The sequence below is a fragment of the Pelodiscus sinensis genome, chromosome 8 (genome assembly GCF_052426305.1).
Source record: "Pelodiscus sinensis isolate ZL-2025 chromosome 8, ASM5242630v1, whole genome shotgun sequence".
Taxonomy (NCBI): Eukaryota; Metazoa; Chordata; order Testudines; family Trionychidae; genus Pelodiscus; species Pelodiscus sinensis.
Window position 1 is genome coordinate 16,686,921 of NC_143059.1, and position 19,764 is coordinate 16,706,684.

At 40.9% G+C, this 19,764-nt stretch overlaps 1 protein-coding gene across 4 annotated transcripts in view; it reads right to left on the reverse strand.

The window, feature by feature from the left end:
- The window catches only part of PARG (poly(ADP-ribose) glycohydrolase), a 140,095-nt gene that overhangs the window by 13,603 nt on the left and 106,728 nt on the right, over positions 1–19,764 (reverse strand). For 3 of the 4 annotated variants that reach the window (XM_025189658.3, XM_014578622.4, XM_006112396.5), the window contains exons 13-15: positions 13,788–13,935; positions 3,617–3,695; positions 3,026–3,134 (exon numbers count right to left, since the gene is read on the reverse strand). In XM_025189658.3, coding sequence (XP_025045443.3) covers positions 3,026–3,134; positions 3,617–3,695; positions 13,788–13,935 — 336 coding nt within the window. Of the gene's footprint in view, positions 1–3,025; positions 3,135–3,616; positions 3,696–6,787; positions 8,354–13,787; positions 13,936–19,764 lie in introns of those variants that run through there. The other variant, XM_075934810.2, reaches the window with a different exon arrangement.

A 19,764-nucleotide genomic window follows, 5' to 3' on the forward strand; every position in this document is an offset into this window, starting at 1 on the left:
GGTCCATGGATCCACTCTGAGAAATCCGTGGTTCCCCTTGGCTGCAAACTGGAGCCAATGGGAGCCAGTAAAATAACAAACTGGAGCAGCCAGTTAGCAGGTTTCTTCGAGTGGATCCGCAGACCTCTTAATGCTCTACAATGATCCTTTAAAGGACCAATATAAGGGTGGAGTTGCCTTGGTCATAAAATTTCTCAAATTACTCAACAATAAGTGATAATCTGCTGGAAATTAAAAACATCAAGTTGCATCTTGATTATTAAGCTATAAAATATCACCAGGGATAGACTATTAACAACTAGCACTATTCTCAAGGGACTTATGATGATAACACCTTTAAGAAATGTAAAATCCCATTTAATTGATTAACCAGTTAAATATGATGTTTAACCGGTTAACCAATTAAAGGGCAGGTCAGACAGTGGGACTGGAGCAGCTTCCACTATCACAGGCAGCCCCCTATCCACAGCAGGCAGAAAGCTGCTCTGACAGGTTAACCCTTCACATCCCTAAGACCTTTGTACCGACTTACTATTACATTTCTTACATTGTGTATTTGCAAGTTGTACTACTGAAATCAGGCACAATGGTTGCCTTAGAATTCTAAACAGCTGATGTCAGAAAATCAGTTTTTTCAGGGATTGGTTAAATCAGGTGTACAGCTGGCTTTGAAACCAAAGAGTTATAGTCATGTTAAATGTAGTTAAACATAATATATTTGCTTTATAGCTTGTGTCTAATGAGCGGAAAAAATCCTAATCAGCAAATAAAGAAATGCTGTAAAAAAATGGGGTTTGATGATCTCCCATATTAATAATTTCAAATAATATTAATATTTTCAACACTAGGAGTAGTTGTTAATCCCAACAAACTGCCTCTTGGGAAAATTAACTGATAACTAACATCTGGCCCCACTGAAATAAGTGCAGCTTAAAAAGGAGATGCAATACTAACTTATAAGATAAGATTCTTTTGAAAAATAAAATCAGTCCATGAAATGTGTGTGAATCATTTCTAAGGCTTAATAACAGAAATATAACAGAACTACCAGAGTCAATGAATAGTGATCTCTATCCTATGATGGGATGCCATTCTTGCATAAACAGGTATTTGATTACCTAAATAAAAAAGCTGTGCCTCTGAATAAATGGTCTAATTAATTAAATCATACTATAATTAAATACTATACTATAATTAAATCATACTATATATTGGATAAGAAGAAATGGTAACACTTTTTGTTTGTTTTCCCACCGCACCCAAAATTGACTCTCTCAGTTTAAATAAACTATGACTGAAAACCAATGTAGACAAGTGATATGATGTCTTCAGAAGGCATGGTCATTTCAAATACGATTTAGTCTAGCATTGCCCCTTATACTTAAGTTTACCTTACTTAATGAAATGTAAAATGCATTTCACTCAACAGTTGGCTTAACATTATCCTCAGTTATGATTAACCAATTCATGTTGAATTGCTGCCTAAAAGGCATTCTAAACAGAAGAAAATGCATAAATCTATCCTAATATATTAAAGGATATGCATCTATCCATATGATTGATAACTTTACTCTGACCGCAAATGCATTGGAAGTAGGCGATTTAGTTTTCCAATTAAACTGTCACTGAAGTTTACTAAACTCATTTACTGCCATTTTCAGGACTTATTTCATTACCATCAGTGATGGAATAACGTGATATATGTTACTTTATACAGGAAACACTGGTTTTTAAAGTACAATTAAGTCTTGATTGGAGAATATCATTTTCAGAAAAAAATTACCTTAAGTGATATCCTTTTTAGATGAAAAATTAATGAAAAGGTGGCCCTCACTTGCTTGAATTTACTTACATATATATAGTAAATTCCTGACCCTGAAAGTTGCTGAATTATTCAATTACAGGCAGTCCCCGGGTTACGTACAAGATAGGGACTGTAGGTTTGTTCTTAAGTTGAATTTGTATGTAAGTCGGAACTGGTACATATTGTAGGGGAAACTCTAGCCAAACATTACTCCAGAGCTCAGTTTTATTCTCCCACACCTCACTTACTTCAGTCCTTTATTCTCAAGCTGAGGTGTCTGCTGAGAAAAGCCGCTCCGCGTCTCCTTGGTCTGCTGGGGGGGAGGGGGGGGTGCTAGCTTCGCCTCTCCCTGGTCTGCTGGGGGGAAGCAGCTAGTGTGGGGTTGCCTCACCCCATTTGTAAGTAGGGATCCAATGTAAGTCGGATCCATGTAACCCGGGGACTGCCTGTACCACTGATGTAAAATAGCAACAAGTTTCCCAGTACCTTTCACAGTTGGGCCTATACAGTACATGTGTAAATCTGCTAAAGATTAATTAAAAGGCATAGAAATTAATGCAAAACCTGCAACTGGAAAAGTATATCAAGACTATACAGTATCATCAGAATTCAATGTTTAGTTGGTTTCCAGATGGGGCTAGCAGCTGATCCATAATAATGCAAGAGAACTCCCTCTCCAGTTTCTGGCTGAAAATAGAAACTTAAGTTGGATACTCATTTAGATGGAAAAAAGTTAGTCTAGAGTTTGATCATCAATTAGAAACTGCCAGCAGGGAAGGGTGTTGTTAACCATCAATCTATAGAAATATGAGGCCTTTATTTATTTATTTATTTTAAATAATAAGGTAGACTTGATTCATTCTAGCTAACCAATCATAAAATACAAATTACAGGAAATACTGGTAGTGGTAACTTCTTAGTACTGGCCTTAGAATCATTAAAAAAATATTGGGAAGATTTGGACAGACCTATTAGTTTCTATTTAGAAAATTAAAAAATGTATGCCAAGACAGAAACCATTAACCAACAAGCATTCTATCTGGCATGCTTAGACTTTAATCTTACTATTGCAAAATATGAAGTATGCCTATTATGAAATGGTACAGCAATTAAACAAAATGTCCCCTTCAAAGGCGTTGCTGATGCTGCAAGAATTATTGGGAAACATATTTCCACCATTAATGAAATGGCTGTAAATAATGGACCTTAGAATTTACTGGCCTTGTTGAGTTCTCTTCTGATTTTCTCAGGAACAAACTGATCAAGGAAACGTCTGAAGTGAAATGCATCGATAGCAACAATTTCAGTGCAGCGCCTCTGCCATTCATCCCTACATTGGGAAAAGGAGGACAGCAAAACGTGTGTATCAGTTATATCTTGTCAAAGAAACAATTCTAAGAACCGAAGTATTACTCAGGCTATATAACTCATTCAGCAGGTTAACTCTTACACGGAGGAGGTAAGAGCATCACCATAGCAAGCTGTACAGTCTCAGGAAGACACTTGGTTGCTCTTTGAAAGGTTTTCTTTGGAACCATAAGAGACATTACCTAAACTACCCTGTCTGAAATAATAGACTCTGTAGCAAATGGTCATGCCATAGAATACATGGAGCTTATCTATAACAAAGACCCTACATGTTTTATAGCAGTTCTTAAAAACCCAATTAGTCAGATCTGTAAAAGAGAAGCTAAAAAGTGCCCAAGAGCTGCAGTTCAATGTTCAGGATAGTTTCCTTACTCCATTTTTCAAAAATAAAGGCTAAACTTAAATTGTATAATGATCTCAACTGCTCAATGCTAAATGTATTACCTTAGGGTATCATCTTCATGGCTTCTTGCCCATCGGTATGTTTCTGCATAGCCTGTATATTCACTGTATTGCTCACTACCTGAAATAAACCATTCATCATATTACACAATTTGCTGATGTTTTTCTTAATACAATGTCTCCCTCCAAGGAATCTTTACGCCTCTGAATATATGTGCAATTTATGTTAATGTTTAATGGAAGCTACACACGATCATTACAGGGCAAACTGAAAATTAATGAGAGTCTTTTCAAGAGAGGATATTAAGTGTCCAGCACAGGCAATCACAACCACAGGTCTCTCTTACCTGTGTCCACAAGTTGTAACATACATGTAGTTCTCAACCTCCCCAGTCCAGAGTGAAACTAATCAGGAAAGACACCTTGGTAAAGGCTTAGGATGCAGAGTTTGGGAGTAGAAAGTTAATTTGGGGGAAGGGAGGAGAATCAAAGGACATGAGTTAATCCAACACCAAATTTTTCCAATAAATAATCTATTTTTCCTTACCCAGATAGATTTTTTTGTTTTAGAAACAAAGAAAATCGGTTTGCAAAATTGAGTAGAGAGAAAAGCTTGAGAGATGTGTCTGGTTAGCATTGCTGTAATGCCCTGATAGCCTAATTGTAAAGGAAAGAGGCTGACATGCTTGATGTACACAGAAGAACCAGAAAAAAGGTTGCATGATCTCTGTTGTTTTTCTCTGGGATGGGCACAGAATAGTTCATTGTTCTTTCAGACAAGCAAAAACAGCTTCCTGAATTTTAGACATCTGACAAGGATTTCTAATCTATATTGGTGAAAGGTCAGAAATTCCATGCCAATCATTTCTTAAGAAGGTTTGCGTTGTTAGAAAAAAAGAGTTCCTCTTTCATCTAGCAATTCAGTTCAGACATTTTTGAAATACCACGAGTCAGCAAAGCAAGGGAAATGGCAGGGAAAAGTCATAATATGACAATGTTTACATGTATATTTATACATCTAAATATTGCATATGAAAACCCAGTAGTACATAGTTCAACTCTTTAACATGACATGAATTATTAATTCATTCAAACCAGGAGCTATGTAGGCAACAGGTTCACAGATGCACAGACACTGAAACAAGTTCACACACACACATACTGCAACAATAAAATACTCCACAATTCAGAATATAATTACACTGTATTAACCACCATTCACTCCAAGACAGGAATGACAATCTTAAGGAAGGATACACAGTAAGAGGAGGGAAATGGGATTTTAAAAGAGGAGTATATTGTCACAGGGCAATTTAAATTTCTCCGAAAGAAAGCCTAAAAAATGAATGAAGGTGCAAGAGCCACTATTAAGCAGTTATTATTGCCCTGTTCCAGGCATGGTGCAGAGCTTCATAATCCCAACAGGAGTCCTGGGCATCCAGACTGTTCAGCTTAAAATCAATATGTCTGGTCTAGGGCTGTTTTACCTCAGAGACCCCTGACTGCTATTCCCACCATGTCCATAACCCCACTTGCACTCTGAAGGTCATCAACTGGCAATGCACTGGTGGAGTGTTAACAGTGTATAATGTGTCCCCATGCCTCCAGATCATGCTCCCCTTCATTTCCAGACTCTGCATCCCCTCCTACATCTCTCTTCCTGTTCAAAATCCTCTCCTGCACCCATACTCCCTCCAGGACCCTACACCAGGTCACAACTCCTCCTTTCATGCAAACTCTCAGATTCCACTCCCTGCACCTGAATACTTTACTCCAAATTCTCTTCTGCATCCAACATCCATCCTCAACCCCGCTCCTCCCCCATTAATATCAGGTAAAAGTGCATCTGGAATGGTCCCTCATCAAAAATTATTACCCATCCCTGGGTTAAACCCATTAGACCCTCTTTTTTCCCTCCCTGAAATCCTGTCTCATTGTTACCTTTCAATTTCTGCAACAAATGAGGCAGGGGTCTTCCATACCACAGCCTCCTTCATGACACAACCTTTATTCACCTTCAAAGGGTGCATGGGTGCAGGGGCGGATATAGGGCAGGGCGAACGGGGTGGCCGCCCCGGGCCCCGCGCTTCACAAAGCCCCGTGCTTGTGCTGTGGCGCCGCTGCGCATGCGCATGACGTAACTGCGCATGCGCCATGGCAAAGGTGGGGCCCCGCGGAATTACGCTGCCCGGGGCCCTGCAAAACTGTCACCTGCCCCTGCATGGGTGGTTGGTGCAGCTGGGGCCGAGGGAGGCAGGACGCCAGCCCCAAGTACAGCACCGCCCCGATTGCTGAGGCCCCACACCCTGCGGAGAGGAGATGCAGCAGCACACCGAGCACTTCCCAGGTTCTCTGGAGCACCGGGGAGAGGAAAAGAGAGAAGTGGAGTATGTGTGCAGTGCGGCTCCCAGAGCACTAGGGAAGGAGAGGGGGTGGTTCCAGCCTGCCCAGCTAGGAGCACGGGGAGGCTGGGTTCAGCAACAGTCCGCCCCCGGAACGCCTACAGTAGGTGCTCTGGGTGCAGAGTGTGGGTGTGACCAGGCTGGCAGTCTGGGAAGACGGAGCCACCAGACGCCCATGAAGGGGAGTATATCCTGTGTACTGGAGTTCCCCCAAGCTTGACCCCTGCTGTCCAACCCTATTCCTATCGCTTTCCTATCCCTGGCTCCTTGTCCAAGTCCCACTATCCTTTTCTATCCAGTTCCTATTCCTTGGGCTTCTCACAGTCCCTCTCTCTTTGCCTAGCCACTAGTAGTCTTCCCTTCCAGGGTCCTTTTTCAAGTCCCAATCTCTTCTCCCATGTCGCCAGTCACTTCCCCTTCCAATGTCCTGTCTCCGTGCCCCCACCATCCCAACTCCTTGTTCCCAGTCTCCTTATCCAGTCAGTACCACTCTCCCCTCTCCGTGGCTCTTCATCTGATCCATCTTCCCTTACCCTGGCTCTCAATCCCAGTCTTTTCATTCAATCTGTTTCCTTTCCCATCTATTCCCTGACTTCTTGTCTCCCAGCTTCTTTGCCAAGTTAGTCGCAGTCCTTTCCCAACATCCATGCACTTGGTTAGATCTGTCTCTGCTCCCCCGTATTTCTTTGTTGGGTTCTTAATCCAGTCCCTTCTTTAGCCAGCCAGAAGTCTCCCGCTTCTCCCACCTCAGTGTTCCCCCACTGGTTCCCAGTCCTTCCCCCCCCCCCATTTCCTCCACTGGCTATCAGTCCCAGAATCCTTGTCTAACCAGTCCCAGTGTGCCCTCCACAACTGAGCTCCTAGTCTCTCCCCCCTCTAATTTCCAGTTTCCTTCTCCTTACTCTCCCATCCCAATCTACTTCAGTCCTGTTTTTGCTCCTTTAGCATTCAATGGCTTCCTTGTCTACACTGCGTGGTTGCCAGCAGTAGGTCAGTGACAGCATAGAAGAGAGAGTGCACGCATAACAAAGGAAGTCCCCTTTCTGGTTTATGTACTGATGCATTCCTTGATGAAGACACTATGGGTACAGGAGTCCCATCAACAGCCCTGGTGCAGTTAGGAAACCCATATTCTCAAAGCTATCAGTGTTCTCAGGAATATCTTTAATTCCTGCCCCCTTGGGGTAAACACATGCCTGATTACCTCAGAAACCACTGCCACCACTTCATCCACAGTTAACTTTCCAACACCAAATTGGCTGGCAATAGACCAGTAGCAGTCTAGAGTAGCCAGATTCCAGACAATCATAGTGACCTGCTTCTGGACTGGCCAGGGTAACCTCCTGAGTGTCCTTATGCTGGAGGGTTGGGGGGAAAAACCACTGGACCTACAACTGGTCATCCCAGGTCTGCATTACAGTGTGATCCCTACAGTCTGTGCTTGTGGCCCTGTACTAGACGCAGCAGTCTACATAGGGAGCATCAGCAGTTATGCCAAGTGTACTGAGCAGTATAAGGTGCGCGAGTCTGCCATGCCAGGATATTGCCCCTCCTACATCAAGCAATCCATCAAGTATCTGTTGTGGTCTGAAAATGCTGCCAAAATGTCCACACATCCCTCGTGGAAGCTTTGCCCATTTCCTGATACATAAATGAAAGTGCAAGCAAGAGAAATTCCTCAAAAGGCATCTCCTTCCATGTTGCTGGCTCTTAGATGAGAACACACAGACTAAAAATTACTCTGTGGCAGACTGTGCTGGGCTAGTCAAACATCTTGTAAGATGCAGAATGGGCAGTAAAGTTTTCCCATAGTGCATCATGCTCAAAGGACTAGAGGCCACAATTCAGGAAGTCACGAGGCTTCTGGGATACAGGTGTACATACTGCAATGTGGATGCCAAACCTGGATTAGAAAGTCTTAATTCTGGCTGAAGAATAAGTGTAGAGGCACAGGTCTAGGTGTTTTCCCCACAGGCCAGCTAACTCAAGTCCCATTAAACCTAGGCTTACACTGACGTGTCGACATATCCTATCTACTTACCATAAGTTTTTAAGTCTCAGCTTGACAAAGCCCTGGCTGGGATGATTTAGTTGGGGTTGGTCCTGCTTTGGGCAGGGGGCTGGACTTGATGACCTTCTGAGGTCTCTTCGAGCCCTGAGATTCTATGAAAAATGCTAAGAGAATCTGGCATAGACAGAGCATTCAGTTATTCATATGCCCACAAATGCACACAGCCATACATAGCTGTGTGCAGTTTATAACATATTAAATACAAAATAAAATCTTACTTTGAAATATACAGACTAACAGCTTTCAATACAGGCTGTTCCTGACTTTCTTAAAATTCATATTTTTTGACGTGCCTGGGGAAAACGTCTGCACAATGAGAAAAGCAAATGTGAGCTATTAAGTTCTCTCTTGGTACAGCTTAAGAAATTTAAACTTTAAGAAAATGTTCCCTTTAAGTATAGCAGTTAGAAGCAAAGCCCAGGGTTATCAAAAAATGAGAAACTATACCATCTAGGATAGTTTAATCAGTGTAAAACAATTCTTTAACAAAATAAAACTAATACCTTTCATTTGCTTTTACTAAAGTACAACTTCTGACAACCAGCTCATGAAGATAAATTAATCATTAAGAGGGTCACAGAAATCACCCAAAATTTAAACTCGCATTCTAGAAATCCAGCATTGATGAAAACCATTGATTTTCATAAATGAAAGCCTGGAAAGATATCAGGCAGAAATGATCATCTGACAGGTAGCAGCCTTGCCTGTGACTTGCAGTGTTATAAACCGAGGTTGGAAAAAGAATCAGATCTGCAGACATTTCTGGAGAATTTCAGAGACTCCTTTATCTTCTACCATATATTTTGGTTTATTGATTAGCTTTTCCAACATCTAAATTAAAATGAAAGTAGACACAATAGCCCAATGCAGAAATACAGGGAAAAAAACAAGTAGAGAAATGCAGGAGGACAATTTACCATTCACAAAACAGAAAACCACCAAGAAAATGAGAGCAAAAAGGCCCCCAAATAAAATACATAGACAAAGTGCCAAGGTTCAGAGGACAAGCCATGAAATAAGAGGAGACTGGTGCTTATAAAAGGAGGAAGCATAGATACAACAAAGTGGCAGAACATATCCTCTCTAGTACTTCTGTGAATTACAGAAGTTGAGAAAAACTATTCTTGCCATATGCTAGAGCCTCTGGGACATGATTCTAAAAAGAACTGTATGTTATTAGAAAGAACATAAGGACTCAGGATCTTACTATGCTTACAGTCTAGCCATGTAAATTATATTACTGAACTACAAAGGAGGAGAAAAGCGGCACTGCCCCACCTTCTCTTTCCCATATTGTCTGAATTTGAAGAGGCTGGAACATCATACCCTCTACGGGAGGCAATTTAGTACCACTGGTATCCAGTGAAACAGCAGAATAAGCAGCCTGTTTATACATTGTTGAACATACTTGGTCCCACATGATAAAAAGGCTGAATTCAGAGCATCAGGCCTTGTTCACGAGGAAATCAATCTGTCAGCTGCAATAGTGGTATACAGCCTACAGCAGAAATATCTCACTGGAATCTCCAGCACTCCCTAATAATATTTCTCTAGGCAGACAATTCTGTGTGTATTGAAGAACTTGTCCATTTGCATGACCAGTTTTATATTCATTACAGTGATGATCTCAACCAGATGTTGTACAATCAGAACAAATTTAATTTCTTTCCAATTTCTCAGCCTTTTCTGCAAATTTGAGTAGCATAGTTACATCCATTAGGCCATTGCATCAAGATGCATCATAGAAAAATATAATTTATCAGGAAGATAGTAGCATACAGGGAAGACTTGCCTAAGACCCAAGATGGAAAAAAGCCAGGGAACAAATGAGGATGATGAAATGGCCATTTCCATTAAGGGAGCAGAACATCACATCACATATATTAATTAGACGGCACTATAATAAAGTAAAGTGGATTTAAAAAATGGGAGAATACTGTCTGAATGAAAAAAGTCATGGTTGTTTGACCTTACTAACAAATGCTTGCATTTTTGAAGGTTGCTAGCTGCCCCAAAATCTTTGTTTACTGCACCCACAGATGTAGAATTCCCTTGGAGGGGACTTTCTTTACCATCCCTTTTAGTAATCTTAACCAGGAACATCTAACCCTTTCCAGAGGGGGAGTTATTCAATGCTTTAATATTTTTAGTACCTTATACAAGGCTTGTGACTGAGAACCTCAAACAAATGTCATCTTACAACAAACGTATAATGCCACATGAACTATACTCAAAGATATTTGCTTACTGATACAACCATATATAAGGTAATCAAATATAAAATGAACAACAAAACAAACATTCAGAATACAAGAGACCTGCACAATTGATACTGTATTAAACAGTATCTTTTGTATAAGTATATTCTTTAATTAAGTGTTCTTTTAGAGCGTTTCATCAAATATGTGCATAGATGTTGTCAAGAATGTTCCCTACTCTGGCACTGAGTGTGGAAAGTGGGTGCAAGAGACTTTAAAATACCCTGCTGCTAAAGGCTTGCGTTAAAAACCCCTCAAAGTCACAGATTCCCTGGACTGATAGTGCTGCCACCACCCAAATGCAAAAACCCCTTTGGAAACCAAAGCAGGCACACTTGGGAATTCCTTCCTGTGAGGTACCCTCAAACTCTGTTAAAGCTCTCTCCAGAGGGAGGGTCATTTTATCTTAGTAGTTCGGCTTTGCAGTCAGTCTTAGGCAAGTGCACAGAACCTCCTGCCTTCTAGGGTACAGGAATTCGATCACGGTTAATAAAAATCACCCTTTTAAAACAAAAACAGAGAACACTCTTGGGTGAAACATTAGTTGATTGCTAGGTGTTACAGAGCAACTAAAAAGAAAGCATTCAAAACACAGAACATTGCTTTCCTGGGATTCAGTTTGGAAAGTTACAGTGTATGGGGGGTATGCTCAACACAGAGAATTCCAACAAACCCCCCAAATAAAGAAGAAAACCTGATCACATCTGACTAAACATTCCCTGTTCTACTCACATATCTGTAGTTTCAAAATTTAGTTCTTCCCTAGGCATGAATGTTGTTGGGTTCTCCATGCCTGGCTCATTTCATGTCCTCCCAGGCTTCTCTGATCACAGAACAGGAAGGCTACTGCTTTCAATTCAAAAGCCCACACTCTTGTTTCCACTGGCACTCCTGGCCTCCTGCCAACTCACCTCCTCCTACCCTAGCATTTCTGGAGGCCCTCTAGGACCCACTGTCTATGGTTTTAACACTTAAAGACAGGACAATTAGGGTTAGCTCTCAAGAGTTAACTACTGAGAACGATTTTAGTTAACTGTATGGCTGAAATGTCATCACAGATGTATTTATAAACTGATAAAACAATTTTTAAATTACTGTTTAACTCTGGTCTGAAATAAAATTGAAGGGATGCAGGATCCCATAAAATATACATCCCTCATACCAATTTTGATCCCCTCTTTGCCCAAAAGAAATTCTTCCCTTCTTCCCAGATCCCTGACAGACTCATCTTCTATTCCTGAACTCTGGGTCTACTTTCCAGTGATGCAATCCATTCAAGCAGTCAGTTGAGCATATGATTATTGAAGGTGACCCTACATAACCTAAAGCCCTAGCTCAGTCACCTTTCAACTCTGTGGAGCTCAGAAGCCCAATTTAATCCATCCTGGTTTGGTGCTAGAAGTGATATTAACAAGAATAACAGTAAATTTCAAATTGGAAAAGGTGTAGGAGATTGCACATTTCTGTAGGCAGCCTCAAAATAACATATTCCAGGCACTGTGCAGATCCTGAGCATATTCTTTCTAAATAACTTGCAAAATCAACAGTCTGAAAGGGACTTTTTGGACTGCCTTGCCTTCTTCTGGTCTTTTGTGTTGATTGATTTTTTTCCTTTTTTGTGGTTACTGTAAGTCAGTTTCCTTCTTCAGACTTGAGTTTTCAATCTCCCACTGTAATCAGGTTAAATGTAGCTGATTCCAGGAAGGAATTTAAAAAAAAAAAAACACACAGTTTTCCAACAAAACAGAAGTATCTGCTAATGGTGACTGATTGTTGCTTTTACTTACTGACTCGTCTTTGCAGCACTCTTTAGTTAAATCTTAAAAAATAGCCATGGAGACTGTTTAGGAGTCTCCAGAGATGTGTGTAATAAATGAGTTTTATTTCCCTTGTCAGCCTGCTGTTACCCACTTTTTAGTAACTCGTTCACAAAAATATTCTATGATATATATTGGCTTTTTCTCTGGAAATGGTCAATTTGTTTTTTTAATATACGTGCACTATACCACCATTTTAAAAACTTGAAACGGAAAGTTAACTGGAATATTTTCAAACCACATTCAAACTTAACAAAATTAAAAACACTGCAAGCTATTAGTTCATTTCCACTGCTCTCTCACATACAGTGACAGATTAAGAAATCTGTGATTAGGCCACAAAGAAAGAAATAGTAATAGGGAAAATATTTCAGGTTGCTGATAGCTTGATCTTTCCTATCAGTTAATTATAAAGTTTGATTGTATTTTATTTTAGTCCACGTCTAAGGGCGTACTCTACCTCCTTTGCAAAGTCAATAGGAGCCATTCCAATGACTTCAGAAGGAACCAAGACCTTAAATTAAGTGTAAATATTCTCCTTTTATCCTTGATGTCTTGGCCAATACATATATGGAAAATGATAATCCTGTGTAGTGTTAAATCTACTTATGTATTCATATTGTGTTCTTCATAAGTATTCCTTGCTATATGTTATTAAAACAACACTGCAAAGATTAAAACACCTGTCATTTTTAAACCCCTTATGTGGCAGCACTTCAAACAACAGATAAAGTGAGTGGAGCACTTTTAAAGATAGAGTTGCTTTGGATTCATTCAGGATAAATGTCACAATTTCACTATAAAGAGAAAGGATTAATATGCAAAGCACGCGAGTTGTGAACGATTGACATATCAGTTAATCCTATGTATCTCCTAGTTACGTTAATAATGGAACCGTCCTGATTAATAGCTAGTCTCTATTCTTGACCACAACACTAACATAACCAAAAATGAGACTACCTCAAAAAGAAGCTATTTCAGATTTTACACTGGACTTGTGACTTACTAAAATGTGAGGATAGTGAATATTCTGTACATAACTGTGCAGATTAGACATCTCCAATAAGCTTTATAGCTATTAACTTCAATATCAAGAAACCCATAGTAAACTGTGACATTAACTAGAATGAATATTAATGTAGGTATTATAGCTAAGTTATAACAAACCCTAAGTGGAATTTACAATCAGATCACTAGATTCAGAGTCTCTTGCTTTGCTTTTACTACAAAGTCTGTTACTGAGTTATCTGAAGTCAGTGGGATTTTTAGCATCAACTCATACTGGAACATAACTAGGCAATTAATCTCTTAGCACTATAATTACTTATTTGAGACCTGCCTACAAAGATAAATATCAACTAACAGAATTGCAGTGAGTGTGAAAACTAGGAGCTAGGTACAAAGGACACTTTTAAAATTTGCTTAGCAATACAGATGGTAAAAAACAAGCTAAGAGACATTTGCAATATTTTTCATCTCAGTTTTGTGATCCAAAAGAAACACAGCACGAATAATAAATCAGTGTGTATTAATCATCATAAACAGTGGTTTGAGCCTCTAAGCTGTTAGAGATGTCAATTGAAATCTCTTGGCATCACGCTGATTCCACATTTAATACAAAGATAAGTATTTGACACGTTCTGCGGAGAGTTAACAAAGACTAACCTGTGATTATAAGACATTCATTGTGGTCCAGGACTTCAGTGATGAGCCGAGATACAATCAGCTCTGGATTGATTAAAAAACGAATTTCTTCTTGTACCAGTCCTGCACCAGTGACACCACCTCCAACAAAACGGTTTGCAAAATCAACCTAGTAGAAAAAATGTCCTAGGTGATTACAGAATAGGCAAACATCTTTACATCCTTTAGAGGGGTAACTAGTGGTGTACCCCAAGGGTCAGTCCTGGGACCAATCCTTTTCAACTTATTCATAAATGATCTGGAGAAAGGGGTAAGCAGTGAGGTAGTAAAGTTTGCAGATGATACCAAACTGTTTAGGATAGTCAAGACAGAAGCAGACTGTGAGGGACTCCAAGAAGATCTCACCAAACTGAGTGATTGGGCAACAAAATGGCAAATGAAATTTAATGTGGATAAGTGTAAAGTAATGCACATCGGAAAAATAACCCCAACTATACGTACAGTATGATGGGGGCTAATTTGGCTACGACAAATCAGGAAAGAGATCTTGGAGTTATCGTGGACAGTTCTCTGAAAACTTCCACACAGTGTGCAGCGGCGGTCAAAAAGGCAAATAGGATGCTAGGAATTATTAGGAAAGGGATAGAAAATAAGACCCAGAACATCTTACTGCCCCTGTATAAAACTATGGTACGCCCACATCTTGAATACTGTGTACAGATGTGGTCTCCTCACCTCAAAAAAGATGTTTTGGCCTTGGAAAGGGTTCAGAAAAGGGCAACTAAAATGATTAGGGGTTTGGAATGGGTCCCTTATGAGGAGAGGCTAAAGAGACTGGGACTTTTCAGTTTAGAAAAGAGGAGACTGAGGGGGGATATGATAGAGGTCTATAAAATCATGAGTGGTGTGGAGAGGGCTGATAAAGAAAAGTTATTTATTAGTTCCCATAATAGAAGAACTAGAGGACACCAAATGAAATTAATGGGTAGCAGATTTAAAACTAATAAAAGGAAGTTCTTCTTCACACAGTGTGTTGTCAACCTGTGGAACTCCTTGCCAGAGGAGGCTGTGAAGGCTAGGACTATAATGGAGTTTAAAGAGAAGCTGGATAAATTCATGGAGGTTAGGTCCATAAAAGGCTATTAGCTGTCAGGCTGTCTGTCAGAGGCTGGAGAGGGATGGCAGGAGACAAATCGCTTGATCATTGTCTTTGGTCCACCCTCTCTGGGGCACCTGGTGCTGGCCACTGTTGGTAGACAGGATACAGGGCTACATGGACCTTTGGTCTGACCCAGTACGGCTGTTCTTATGTTCTTATGTTAAGATAAATAAATGTGCGAGATCCATTCTGTTCAGCCTCTCGTTTGCCCACTTGCATTTAGAAATGCAATTAGCAGGACTGAGCCACTTTGCCCTCACTGAATGTTAAGCCCTATGTCAAGCTTGATGAAGGTGGTCCGTTGTCCGCATTTGATTGCAAAGGTGGCTTGTCCAGCAGACTGACAGGAAAGGGGTTATTGCCCCTTTACACCACCATCCCTAGTTCTCCACCGAAGAAGCAAAAAGCAGTTTGTGGATCATGTGGAGTGGGGAGACTTGCCTCCTTCTATATAGGGGACTGTGTGTGTGAGGGAATAAGAGGCTGGTATTTATACAAATGCTAGAAGTCTAAGTAGTAAAATCGGTGAACTAGAGCGCCTAGATTTAACGGAGATAGAGATGTAGCCGTGTTAGTCTGGTGTAGCTGAAACAAAATACAGGACTATGTAGCACTTTAAAGACTAACAAGATGGTTTATTAGATGATGAGCTTTCGTGGGCCAGACCCACTTCCTCAGATCAACGGAGATTTAACGGAGGATATTGATATAATAGGCATCACAGAAACTTGGTGGAATGACGACAATCAAAGGGACACAGTCATACCAGGGTAGAAAATATATTGGAAGGATCGAACAGGTTGTGCTGGTGGGGGAATGGCACTATATGTGAAAGAAAATGTAGAATCAAATGAAGTAAAAATCTTAAATGAGCCAAAACGTTTCACAGACTCTCTATGGATAGTAATTCCATGCTCCAATAATAAGAATATAGCAGTAGGGATATATTATTGACCACCTAATCAGGACAGTGATAGCAACTATGAAATACTAAGGGAGGTGAGAGAGGTTATCAAATTAAAAAACTTGATAATAGTGGGGGATTTTAAACTATCCCCATATTGATTGGGTACACATCACCTCAGGACTGGACTCAGAGTATTTCTTGATACCTTAAATGACTGCTTCTTGGAGCAGCTGGTTCTGGAACCCACAAAGGGAGAAGCTATTCTTGATTTAGTCCTAAATGGAACGCAGGATCTGGTTCAAGAGGTAAATATAACTGGTCCACCAGTGATGGGAAAACCACCTCAGCAGCCCAACACTGTGGCATTTAATTTCAGAAAGAGGAACTACACAAAAATGAAGAAGTTGGTTAAACAGAAATTAAAAGGTACAGTGACAAAAGTAAAGTCTCTGCAAGCTGCATAGAAACTTTTCAAGGATACCATAATAGAGGCCCAACTTAAATGTATACCCCAAATTAAAAAACACAGTAAGAGAAGCAAAAAAGTGCCACGGTGTCTTAAGAGGAGGTTACTCACCTTGCTGTAACTGACGTTCAAGATGAGCATCCCTGGGGGTTCTCCACAGTAGGTGTAGTTCTGTCCCAGTGCCTCAGAGCAGATTTTTGATAGCAGTGCATCCAGGCGGCACATGTGCGCGGTCCCCCACACTCCCGGCACCATTGTGCATGTATGGCCACCCTCCCTTCAGTTCCTTCTCTATCTGGGACCCAGCGCAGGAGAAAGGCTCCCCCCTCCCGAAGTAGAGGGGAAGAAGGGAGGGTGGTAGAGCACCCCAGGCACACTCATCTCAAAGAACGTTAGTTACAGCAAGGTGAGTAACCTCCTCCTCTTCTTCGAGAGACGTTCCTGGGGGAGCTCCACAATAGGTGACTGCAAAGCAATTTGTGTTAAAGAGGTAGGGACTTTGGATCGGACAGGTAAGCTTTTTGCAATATGGTTTTTGTGTAATGAAGAGGCCCAGAGGAAAGTGCATAGTGCTTCGCAAAGATGTGTTCTGATGCTCATGTAACAGCAACGCGTGTGTCATCATGGGAACCTTCCTCGGGTAAGTGACTGATGTGGGGATCGCTCTAGTTGAGTGTGCCCAGATTGAGGTAGGTGATGGTAAGCGGTTGAGTGAGCAGCACAGGGTGATGCAGTCGGAAATCCAATGAGATAATCTTTGGACTGATATGTGACTTCCCTTGTTGCAGTCAGCAATGGAAATGAAGAGTTGTGGAGACAATCTGAAGGATTTTATTCTGTGGATGTAGAAAGAGAGCACCTTTCGGACATCAAGGGTATGCATCTGTGCCTCGAAGGCGTTGGCCGGTGTGAGACTTTGGGAAGAATTCAGGTAATTGTGTCATTTGGTTTAAGTGAAAGAGGGAGCGCACCTTTGGTAAAAACTTAGGGTGCAGTCATAGAGAAACTTTGTCCTTAAAAAAGATGGCAAACAGTGGATCCACCATTAGGGTGGCCATCTCAACTACTCTACGTGCCGACGTTATTGTGACTAGGAATGCCATTTTTAGGGTTAGGTGGGGTAAAGAGCATGTGGCCATGGGTTCGAATTGAGGTTTCATGAGTGTCGTCAGTACCAGTTGTAGATCCCATGGTTCCTGAGGAGCGTTAATGTCTGGGTAGAGGGCCTGTGGGCCTTTTAGGAAGCGCTTAGTTACAGTATGCGCAAACACTGTGGTGTCATCGTCTGGTGTGTGAAAGTTTGTTATACTGCCAGATGGACTCTGATCAAGCTCAAGGAAAGTTGCAATTGCTTGAGATGCAGTAGGTAATCGAGGATTGTAGGGAGTGGGGCATCCTGCAGTGATATATTGCAGGAGGCCGCCCAATACGCAAAATGAGTCCACTCGTTAATATGTGCCTTTCTTGTTGTAGGGACTTGTTAAGATGTGTCTCTATTTCGCACTTGTCAGATGTGATGATGTGCCATTTGTCAAGAAATGGTAGCAGGCAGTAAGCGAAGGATTTGGTAGTATTTGGGAGCTCTGGAGGATGTAGTATGGTTTTTGATCTCTCGATGAACGGCTCAAATTTTCTTATTTGGTTTGGGTGGGCAGTTGGAGGTATTAGTTTGGGGCCATCAACGCTGTTGTCTACTACAGCCACGTTGCTGATATGGCAGGTGATCTTGCCTTTGGTAGCGATATGTAGGTTGTGGGTATCTTGGCGTCTGGTATTGTTGATATAGGTACCGTTTTTTCCTTGTTACAGGTGTCTGAATCCCCAGCAAGCTTAAGGTTGCCCTGGAGTCTTTCACTGAGTGGAGGATCTCATTTGTTTTTGATGAGAATAGCTTCTCTCCCTCAAACGGCAGGTCTTCCACTGACGGTTGGATTTTTTGAGGGAAGGGTGACGAAAACCAGGAGGCTTGCCACGTGACAAGTGCCGTGGCTGTTGTTCTCGTAGCCATATCAGCTGCGTCCAAGGTAGCCTGAAGTGCTGTGCATGATATTGCCTGATCCTCTGAGTCAACTGCTCTGAATTGAACCTTCTTATTGTCTAGTATATCATCAATAAAGGTGTTAAAATGTGCATAACTATTAAAATCATATTTGCTGAGAAGTGTGGCGTAGTTGGCTACTCTCATTTGTAGCGTAGCTGATGCATACACTTTCTTCCAAGTGAGTCAAGTCTCTTATTGTCCTTGTCGGACTGTGTAGAACCGTTTTCTTATTCCTCAGCTGAGCCGTATCCACTACCAGTGAATTCGGTGGTGGGTGAGTGAACAGAAATTTTTTACCCTTATGTGGGACATAATACCTGCGGTCCGCCTTTTTATAAATCAGAAGCAGAAAGCCAGCTAAACAACCAGTGGAGCACTTGGACGATGCTGAAGGAGCACTCAAAGAAAATAAAGTCATTGTGGAGAAGCTAAATGAATTCTTTGCTTCAGTCTTCACGGCTGAGGATATCAAGGAGATTCCCAAACCTGCACCATTCTTTTTAGGTGATAAATCTGAGGAATTGTCCCAGATTGAGGTGTCATTAGACGTTTTGGAACAAATTGATAAACTTAACAGTAACAAGTCACCAAGACCAGATGGCATTCACCAAACAGATGGCATTCACCAAAGAGTTCTAAAAGAACTCAAATGGGTAATTGAGGAACTATTAACTGTGGTTTGTAACCTATCCTTTAAATCAGCTTTCGTACGTAATGACTGGAAGATAGCTAATGTGACGCCAATATTTAAAAAGGGCTCTAGAGGCGATCCCTGCCAATTACAGTCTGGTAAGTCTAACATCAGTACCGAGCAAATTAGTTGAAACTATAGTAAAAGTATAAAACTGTCAGACATGTGGATGAATATAATTTGTTGGGGGAAGTCAACATGGTTTTTGTAAAGGAAGTCATGTCTTACTAATCTGCTAGAGTTCTTTGAGGGGAGTCAACAAACGTGTGGATAAGTGGGATCCAGTGGATATGGTATACTTAGATTTCCAGAAAGCCTTTGACAAGGTCCCTTACCAAAGGCTCTTAAAAAGGTAACTTGTCATGGGGTAAGAGGGAAGGTCCTTTTGTGGATTAATAACTGGTTAAAAGAGAGGAAACAAAGGCTAGGAATAAACGTTAAGTTTTCAGAATGGAGAGAGGTAACTAGTGGGGTCCCCCATAGGTCTGTCCTGGAACCCATGTTATTCAACTTATTTATAAATGATCTAGAGAAAGGAGTAAACAGTGAGGCGGAAACATTTGCAGAGGATATCAAACTCCTCAAGATAGTTAAGACCAAAGCAGACTGTGAAGAGCTTCAAAAAGATCTCACCAAACTAAGTAATTGGGAAACAAAATAGCAAATGAAATTTAATGTTGATAAATGTAAAATAATTCACATTGGAAAAAATAATCCCAACTATACATACAATA